The sequence below is a fragment of the Malania oleifera genome, chromosome 13, assembly GCF_029873635.1.
Source record: "Malania oleifera isolate guangnan ecotype guangnan chromosome 13, ASM2987363v1, whole genome shotgun sequence".
Taxonomy (NCBI): domain Eukaryota; kingdom Viridiplantae; phylum Streptophyta; class Magnoliopsida; order Santalales; family Ximeniaceae; genus Malania; species Malania oleifera.
In genome coordinates this window covers 75,981,791-75,991,910 of record NC_080429.1, presented here as the reverse complement: position 1 = coordinate 75,991,910, position 10,120 = coordinate 75,981,791, and the positions used below count along the sequence as shown (strand labels likewise).

Genomic DNA, 10,120 nt, shown 5'->3' with positions numbered 1-10,120 from the left:
CCGTAAAGTTTAGAAGCTTCGTACCAAGGAAATACCATTAGTGAAGGTATTGTGGCAAAATCACGAGGTTGAGGAAGCTTCTTGGGAACTGGAAATGGAAATACGCCAGAAGTATCCACAGTTGTTTTGAGCAGGTGTACATTTCTCTACTTTGGGTTGGAATAGGTGGTTAGTCATTGAGAGTGTATGTCATTGTGAACTCCTGAGACGGTTTGTGTATGTAACCACGGTATTCCTCCACCATAAGTGAGGGTACGTATATATTGTGATGGGGCTGCATTGTAATAGTCGCCGGTTTCTTTCTAGGATTGTGTATATGTATTTGCTTGTATGTTGAATTGTAAATGAGAGATGACAAATTTCCAGGATGAAATTTTTGTAAGGAGGGGAGGTTGTAAGAACTCGAACTGTGATAGGTGGGTTTAATTAATTAAAAGAAGGGTAAAATTAGAATTTGAGCAAGCTTCGTTGACGAAGCCAGATTTCGTCGACGAAGCCTTTGTTTTGCTCGTCGACGAAGTTTAGAGGCTCGTCGACAAGGAGAAGCCAAGAGATTTCAAGAAACTGGGAATCTCAGGCTCGTCGACGAGGTTATCATCTCGTCGACGAGTTGTCTATATGACATCGTCAACGAGGACGTTATTTCGTCGACGAGGGCGGCTGGGTCAAGGGCTATAAAAAGGAATTTCCATTACTTCTCAGCTAAGAAATCTAAATATCCTCTCTCTATCTCTCTTGAAACTCACCATACACACTCTTTCTCTAGATTTCTTTGTCGTTCATCGTCTGATTCAATGATCCGAAGTTACCACGAGGATCAGTGAAGGATTCTCTACAAGTTCTACGGATCGGATCTTCCTTTCGAAGATTTTCGGGTTTGGGCATAAAATCGAGGTAAGGCTCAGTTTTCATTTCTAATCCGGTAGTTTGGTAGAGTACAGAGTTATGAGTATTTTTTGTACTGTGATTTGTAGATTTTGAAACTCGGTTCGCTATTTAGGAGCCTTGGAGTTCGGGATTTGTTATTTGGGGGAAAGGTAAGGGGATTCAGTTTATGTCGATTATTTTTGAAATCAGACTTGGTGGAACTGTGGTCCATGGTCTAATGTGCATTTTGATTACTCATTTGGGGGGATCTAACGGGTAAAACTATGGGTTTTTCATGATTACAATTTTGGGAAAAGGAGGGTATCAGGTTGCATTCTTGGTTTTGTTGAAAACCGAATGTATATGGTGATTTATACTGTGTTATAGGGATGACCATGCCTTGACTTGTTTAACTATATGTATTTGGAAAACCATGATTTTAGATTATTAAATGGGTGTGGTTTGTTTGGTTATATGAGCATGCATATGTCGTATTTTGGTTGAAATATGAGTAGGAACGGGATTCTGAATTTGTTCCAGGTACTGAGAGTGTTCGGCTTTATATCCGAGAGCGTATGAAATCGCTAGCCATGTTTGGCAAGAGTGTCCAACTCTATATCCGAGGGCGTGAGCCTTACCAGCTGATGACCGAAGGGTGTGGATCCACCAGTTTGCGCTGGTACAATGCCATGGGAGTCTGGGACTAGTCATGTGCTGGTGGCAGCGTGTTTCGCGGGTCGGCTATGGGCCGATGCCGGATATCGCGGGACGGCTTCGGGTCGAAGGGTGTGACGACATCGAGATTGCTTGATCATGTGTGTGCGCGTGTATGCATTGTTGTGAAATTAATACTGGAATTGTATTTAACTGTGTATGTATTGCTGTCATGATAACACTCAAATGCCACACACACGTATAACCTGTATTCTTCCTTACTAAGAGGTGTCTTACCCCTACTGTACGTACATATTTTTCAAATCCTTCGAGTAACCAGAACTAGCGTCCTTGTGTTGGGAGTGTAGTGGCCGGTGTATTGCGGTTAGCGCTTGTGTAAGTGTTAGGACTTTTGTTTTGCGGGTTGCCATTTTGAGATATGTTGGACACCCGATTATACGTTTTTTGATGGAGCCTTGATTCTGTTCTTGTATAGACTCTGGTATGGTACTATATGTATATAAAATGACCTTTTTCCGTTGCGTATATGATTGTATGTGGATGCGTATTGGGTGCCTAGGAACCCGCGAGGTCAGACCCTCATCTATTGTCATATATCTGTGGATGGTTTGTTTGATACAGGGACAGGTTAGATTACATTTTCACCCGTGGGTCCCATTTCCGAGTTCGGGGCGTGACAATAATAATTGTAAATTATAATAAAAATAGGATCTAACTAAATATCACTTAAATATGGTATGAAAAAATAATTAATATATAATGATAATTTTAACTACATTTATAATAATAATAATAATAATAATAATAATAATAATAATAATAATAATAATAATAATAAAAATAAATTATGAAAAGAATAACAAAAAAACTTGTCATTATTGATATTTAATCTTTATTAATACCTATTCATAAATATAAATGTTGCCTCATGATTAATACCTATTAGTAATAATATTAATTTTAATAACAAATATAATAATAGCATTGATAATAATAATAAGTTATAATAAATTAATATTAATAATACTAATATGCTTATCGTGTTGTACTACTATTACTTTTTGAGCTTTTTTATTTTTATTATTTATTTCATAAAACATTTTCATGGTATCCCAAGGTTATAAGGCTAACAACACTTGTGAGGGCTTGAAAGTTTGTACTAAATCCTAAAATGGTCCCTTCTCTCCCCCTTATGCTATATTGATTATGGACACCACGTGTAAAAGTCATCTAAATGTTACGATCCATCAAATATTGAAAGGATAAATCACTAAACTCACTTTCTTTTAGGGCACTCTATAACCAAATGTAGATTGAAACGGAGAGCTCCTAAACATTTCCCATAGTAAGGTCTAGAATGAAAATGAAGCTTTTTTTTTTGGTAAATTGAAAATGTCCACCTCAATGACATAACCCAACGTGCGTGCTGGACCTAAATCATTTTTGGTGGGATTGTAAGGCTATTAGGTTCATGGTATCAAGTATTTTCTTTTTGAGTAATATCTAAGAATTTTAAAACCCTTCCTTCATGCTTCTAGTATTCCAAGTCTAAGTTCCAAGTTAGGTACACCTTTCATTTAGTTTTAAGATGTACACTTCAAACAACACACTACACAAAAGGATTTTACACTTACCAACTTGCTCTAGTTAAAGTATAATTCTTGACATTCCTAGTGGAGTCACCAAGTTTGCGGACTGCTACCTTTTAGGGCACACACTCTTGTTCTGAAAAGATTTTTATGTATAAAAAAAGTGCTTTTATTTGAAGAGAAATAAAAAAATTGAGAAAACTATAAATTTTTGGGCAGGAAAAAAAAAACTTGGATTCATTACCAAGCTTTTTGTGGTATGGATAAACTGTCATCCCTTTAATCATTCAAGACATGTTATAGGAATCTCAAGCCAAGAGCCTTTAGCCACCACCCTCTAACTTGAATGATCTTGAACCGTTGAAGTTCATCTATCCTATGTAAGAACTACTACCACTATTCTAGGTAGTAGAAATCCTAGAGGGCCGTTATTCTTTGATAGCATACTTTTATGATGGAAACCCATGGTCTATCAACTCTAAGTTAACATTTTTAACAACTTAAGCTTGGAAAGACATTCTAAGAAGAAGATTATTGCTCAAACGTTAACGATCTGTCTGGTATAGTTGCTGTTTCTTTTTTTTTTTTTTTTTTTTTCCATAGTGAAAAAACATATTATAAAAACACATTTGTTTTTTTTATCAGTTTTCTGTTTTTGCTGCTGTTTAAGTTGTTTTGACAACCTATTGCCAAAAATTTTAATATTTAGAAATTATTTTTTTGAATTAAATTATTCATTTTATACACTTTTAAATTAAAATCAAAGTTAAATGATAATATAAATTTAAATATAATTAAAATAAAAATATGTATAAATTTAAAAAAAAAATAATAAAGCCAATTACAAAATACTTTTACTATTTTTCAATTGTCATATCTAATAAAACTTTTATTGTGAAGTAAATTTTGAAAATAAAACAATTAATTAAAATAAATTTAATAAATTTTATTTTTATTATAGTAATTTTTTTAATGTGAATTATTTGTAATTTTATTGTTTTAATCATTATTTTATAAAATTTTGATTTAAAGATGAAAATGAACATTTTTTTAATTAAGTTTTTAATTTTTATTAATTTTATAAATGTTAACCAAACAGGTTGCTGCTTATAATTTTTAGTTTATGTTTCTAATTTTTAATCTTCGTTTATGGTTTTCGTTTCTTTAATTTTGGATAATGATACCAAACGGCCCCTAAGTAATAGATTGTGAAAGTTAATGGAGCTCATTTGATGGGTAGAATGCCTTTTTTTTTTTTACAAGAAATATTGGGATATCATGGGAAATGCAGTCACTGAAGCTGTGCACAAATTCTTTTCTTTGATAGAACTCTCATTTTAACAAACTGTCATTTCTAATGACCTTGGTTCAAAATCTACAACTTCTGAAGATTCGAGGCATATTTCATGTTGTAATGTGATGTGTGTGTCACTAATTACTGAAATAATCAAGATAGCTCACTCGGGCTAGAGTGCTTTAAAAAGGGTAGACGTACTGTGGATAATGTACTTCTTGCTCAAGAACTGCTTCGAGGATACAGTCCAACTTGTGCTAGTAAAGGTGATCTGAGGGAAGTGTGTGACACAGATGGCTGGGGATTCTTTTGAGGGATGACCTATGATTCAATTTCCCTGGGGATTTTGTGAAATGGATCATGATTTGCATGGTATCAAAGCAGCCATGTTTACTGTCAATATCAATGTGTCTATTGTGTGTTAATCTTGCAATTACAGTTTATCATGCATGGAATACAGCGCAACATGTGGTGATTTTGATGAAAAGGGATTCAAGTCTGCAGGCTACAAACATGCTCTTCATTTCTTGCCCATTTGCTTCCAATTCCTGCCATTGCCAGTCCAATCATTCAGAAATGCACAGCGGAATCCATCAATTACGAGTTCCCCATTTTCCTAATTCAGGAAGAGCCCTAAACTGCAGAAAAGATAATCCTGCAATCCCGACTATCTAGCAGATTTATTCATCTATTTAGTCTCTCACACAGCGTCTGGCACTCGAATGCTTATTCCTCTCTGCAAGTCATGTCAGCTACAATTATCAGACTCTGTAGCACTTTGGAATTCTGAGCAATGCAGATTACAACTTTTTAAGACCAATATTACAGGCCAGCTTCTGGAACATAGGCTCTAAATTTGATCTTCTTTGGATGTATGCTACAATGTCAGGCAGATTCCTTAGCGTTGGTAGGATCAGCCACAAATATGGGTTTTGACCATTCTTCCAAACTGAGTTAACATGGTTATGATTTGCCAAGACCAATATTGCTAGCTAACTTCTGGCATGCAGGCTCAACTTGTGGTACTTATCAAGGTTTTCTGCTTTCCAACTTAAAATGGTAATCATCTAACCAAATAAATCTTGCATCTCAATTCAAGAACTTCAATCACCAACATAATCTGGTCCAACAGCCATCCACCTCTGATGCTGGTGTTGATTCAACAGGTTCCTTGAAATTTGCTTTTTCACTTAGTTCTTCAAATGAATCCACAAGATTTTGAAGCCTTGCAACAAATTCAATCAGAAGTGATGTAAATGTGGCTAAAGACAATGCACTTGCATGCTCATATGTTTTTGACTCTTCTTCCTTGGGCACAGCATTTGCATTAAACGAGATATGTGAAGGCCATGATATCTGACTCTTGAACATGTTTTCTGGGGGAGCAACACCAGTCTGGGTGGAATCCACCCCATGATTCTGAGCATCCCACGAACTTGGCTTAGGTATAGATCTGAGATCAAGCACAGCTTCACTTTTTGACTTGAATTCTAAAACTTTATTTTCATTACCATCCATGTCCAGAAGGTCTTGGGGATCATCAAACGTTGGCCTACTTCCAATTTCCCAGCTCTCTGAATTAACAAGAAGGTAAGATTTTCGGTCAACCTTCTTTTGCAACTCTTCAGCTGCCTCGTGCACTTCATAGAGTATGTCCACTGGACCTAATTTCTCCATTTTTTTCACTTTGTTCCCAATCTGACGTAACACCAATGCACCTTGAGTACCAACCCTCTGAAGCTCACTGCGAAAGACCTGCCTTTGTTCAGCTGGGGCCTACAAAAACATATGAAAAATTCTTATAAGAAACAGCCAGCATATCATATTCACTCTGCTGCCGAGATAATTTGACTGAATATAATTATCTGAACATCCATAACTAGTTCCAAGTAAATCTATGGTGGTACTCTTTCATCTATGTTCATTCACAGGCCCAAACAATATTTGAAAGTACTTTTTCATATATATATATATTATTTTTATTTTAAATATTTAAAATTTTTTCAGTAAGGCCCACATTCACCACGTGGAGGATGAAAGGCTACTTAACTAGGAAAGTGTCCAGTCTTAAACAAAAACTGATGCATCAAGCTCAGACACCTTTTGTGAGTTTATCAGAGCCCAAGCTTGTATGCTTGGTGGTAATTGTTACATATTCATGAAAGCCAACAATGTTTCTAAATAAATAATCATGTAAATATTAGAAAAAATATATAAAAATTTTATAAGCAGGTAGTATCATACAGGATTTCCTTCGACATATCCATCTATGGAAATTTACTTTGAATCCAACAAGATTAGCATGCAGAACGGCATCTCATCTCACTCAATGAAAGGGTCAGGCAAACTATTGGGGCATTTTTTAGATGCTGTGTGGAACTTGAATGGCACTACCATTCACTAAATATATTTTGGATGTATGACAGCATTGTCTAGGCCAAGATCACTACAGCAGCTAAATTGGAATCACTGCTGGGTTTTCTTAAAATGGCCATCCAGTTGTTGCCGTCACTGCTGACATGGCAGCCTTTTTGTCATGGCCCATAACAATAAGTGTTTTCTACATTCAAATACTACACAACAACGAAACAAGACAACTTTATTTTTCCATAGGACATCCAAGAAGCCCTTATTTAATGACCTATGCATTTTTACTTATGCAATATGGAGTTCTGCGCAAGATGAATTTTGGATGCATTTTTTCAATCCCCAATTTATGGAGGTTTAAACCGAGCAGGGCAATTTGGGGAAAAGAAATGAAGAAACCATGAAATATGCAGGTCGGAAATAATAGAGCATGTGCAAGACAAGCAATAAATGATAACTGCCACGAATCTTGCTTAGCACTGTTAGTAGCCAAGCCACTGCAACTCAGGCCTCTGTGTGTGTGTGTGTGTGAGAGAGAGAGAGAGAGAGAGAGAGAGAGAGTCCATCACAGGCAAGGTTGCTTGGGGAATGAGGATCTTTGCATTGTCCTTGCAGGTTTTGAGTTTATTTAGACAAAGTATAAGAAAATCATATGCAAGCATGATCAATCAAGTGAAGTCATAGACTAATCAGTCATATATAAATTCTACAAAGAAAAAAACAACTTTTTTTTTTTTTTTTTTTAAATAGTAGTTACCTGTATTTCTGAAAGTATACACCCGTGTAAGGCCATGACCGTGAATGCACAATGCTTTAGTGCACCACTTACTTTGAGGTAATTCTTCCAAGGATATCTAAACATTTTGTAAGGACCATGAGGAGGCTCCCAGATAGCAAAGCCTACCTGCACTTATGGATTATAATAAGAGGTCAATTCCTCCAATAAACTGAGTAGCAGCATTACGCTATTGAATAATTGAATAAAGCATTTACCAGAGCATCCTCTTGGCTTGTTGATTCTACAGCAGATCTATAACCACTATAAAGTGGATCATCAGATGCTTGATAAGTAAGTATTTTTGAAGGCACCCTCTCATATTCAACACAGTTTAGGTAACCATTGACACAACCTAGGCAAAATCTTGGTTTAATCAGTCCACCATTACAAAACTGAAAACAAGAGTCTGAGCAGAATCAATGAACTTCTACAATTTGAAAGAAGGCAATAAATGAGATGTCAATAAACCTTCCAAGGAATTAGCAACACCCATGAAATTTTTTGCCACCAAATTGTGCAGATCCTCACCAGCCCAGATGGGATATATGCATATATTAATTACCAAACAAACACTGGCACCAAGTGCAATGAGCAGAAACCGCGTTACAGCTGTGTAGACAAATTCTCTTGTCCTATATCCAGATACCATTATGAAACAATATGTCAACAAGAACACTCGGAATCCATATTCATATGGCTTCATTGTTGGGTACAGTTTTACATAAGTCGCAGCAAATCCTATCAATCATGGAAATATTTCACAGTCAGAAAAGCAAAAATATAGTGCAAATCTCATTAACATAATCTAGTACTTGTTTGACTGCAAAAACCAGACCTATGATGAATATACTGAGAATAATAAAAAGTTCTTCCCATTCCCCTGCCAACTCACACAACTCTGCCATGCCCAAAGCAAGTCCTCCAGCTGATAATGTCCCCAACCCACGGTTGAACCCTTTGCTGAGAGTTGCTCCTGCCAAATAGCACAGGCCATAGAGTCATTAAACTTGAGAAAACAACTGCAAATGGGTGTCACTATGTAAGGCTGTCAACAACAATAAAAGAAAAGAAAAACAAGTTTACAAAATAAGTGCTTCTGAAATAAGAAGAAAACAAGTTCAAATGATGATAAGTTTGAGAAAACACATTCTCCATACCAAACAAAAGGGTTGGGAAAAAAACAATTCTATACAATGATAAGTATGAGAAAACACAAATTCCATACCAGACAAATAGCATAAAACATATGACATGCATATCCATCAACCCCGAAAGACAGCATAAATATGACAGAAGCTCTTGAACTTGACTGCTACTTGACATGCATATAATGAAAGATCATGCTAGCGAACACGTGGACCCAACACAAACATTAAAACCCTTCGATTTTTTTTTTTTTTTGTAGAAAATATAAGGATACTATTCTAACATAAATAATTAGAGGAAAATCCATATAATTTGAGAGATGCAAGTGAACCCAGGAGAGAAAATCTACAAAAAACATGAATTAAGCATGTTTAATCAATTAGTTAATTAGAGGAAAAATAATCAGGATTCACCTATGCTGAATTCAAAAACCACCACGACTGTGAGGATGGCCCAGACGGAGTAGCGGCTGAGGTCCTTGAAGGGTTCTTTGAGGAAAATCAACAGAGAGATGAGCACCAAAGCCAGACCCATCTTCGCGGAGAACACAATCTTCCTGGGATCGGACCGACCCATCTGCCATGCCTTGCCCGCAATATCTTCCAATCTCCTGCACGACTCAGCAATTTTGTCGCAGAGAGAACGCCACAAGGAGTGCCTGATCTCCAGTTCTCCATGTTCTTCTCCTATGTTGTCAATTCCCAACTCAGAATACGTCTTGTAGGAGAGAAGCCTCTCCCTCTTCTCTGCAAAATTGTGCCTGAAAGATCCCATTTTCACCGCCATATCTCTCTTCCTCTCCAACCCAACTTAGAGAGAGAGAGAGGACAAAGAAGTGGCCAAGTGGGTATGGAAGAGAATTGAATGGGAGGTGGAGAGAAAGCGATCGGCGTTGTGTGCTCGGATCTGGAAGCAATAAGAAGAGAAGAAGAAAACAAGAACAGGACAGAGAATCAGGGATGATGGTGTCAACTTCGAAATTTGGGTAAAATCCAGATATTGTTGACTGGTCCCGTCGGACGGTTTGTTTGTTAAACCATAAAACGTCGTCGTTCTGGGTAGGGCGGGAACGGGATTGGCGCGGGAGGTAACTAGAGGAGGAGTGGGTAACATGTGCAAGTTGTTTTGTTTATAAAACAAATTTATCTCCAATTTCTAATCTCTAATTGCTTTGCTAATCTCTAATACTATTGAGGAATTCTCTCCCATTACTATCTTCTTTTAAAAATATCAAATTTATTTTTATAACCATCAATAATTATTCTAAAATACTCCTTTAATTATTCATAATTATCCTAATATACCTTTATAATTATATCAAATTTATCCATATAATTACTTGTAATTATCTCAAAATACACTATAACTATCTATGGTCTTTAATCTCTAACGCTAGAAGTCTAT

The 10,120-nt window shown here is 36.3% G+C and overlaps 1 protein-coding gene across 1 annotated transcript; it reads right to left on the bottom strand.

Annotated features, from left to right (window-relative positions):
• Positions 1-4,789: 4,789 nt before the first annotated feature.
• Positions 4,790-9,695, bottom strand: LOC131146645 (aluminum-activated malate transporter 9). The gene is made up of 6 exons (XM_058096376.1): positions 9,130-9,695; positions 8,406-8,543; positions 8,039-8,308; positions 7,786-7,922; positions 7,550-7,696; positions 4,790-6,201 (listed from the first exon to the last, which is right to left on the bottom strand). The coding sequence occupies exons 1-6, from the start codon at positions 9,500-9,502 to the stop codon at positions 5,533-5,535; spliced, it is 1,734 nt and encodes a 577-aa protein (XP_057952359.1). The 5' UTR covers positions 9,503-9,695; the 3' UTR covers positions 4,790-5,532.
• Between the last annotated feature and the right edge of the window lie 425 nt (positions 9,696-10,120).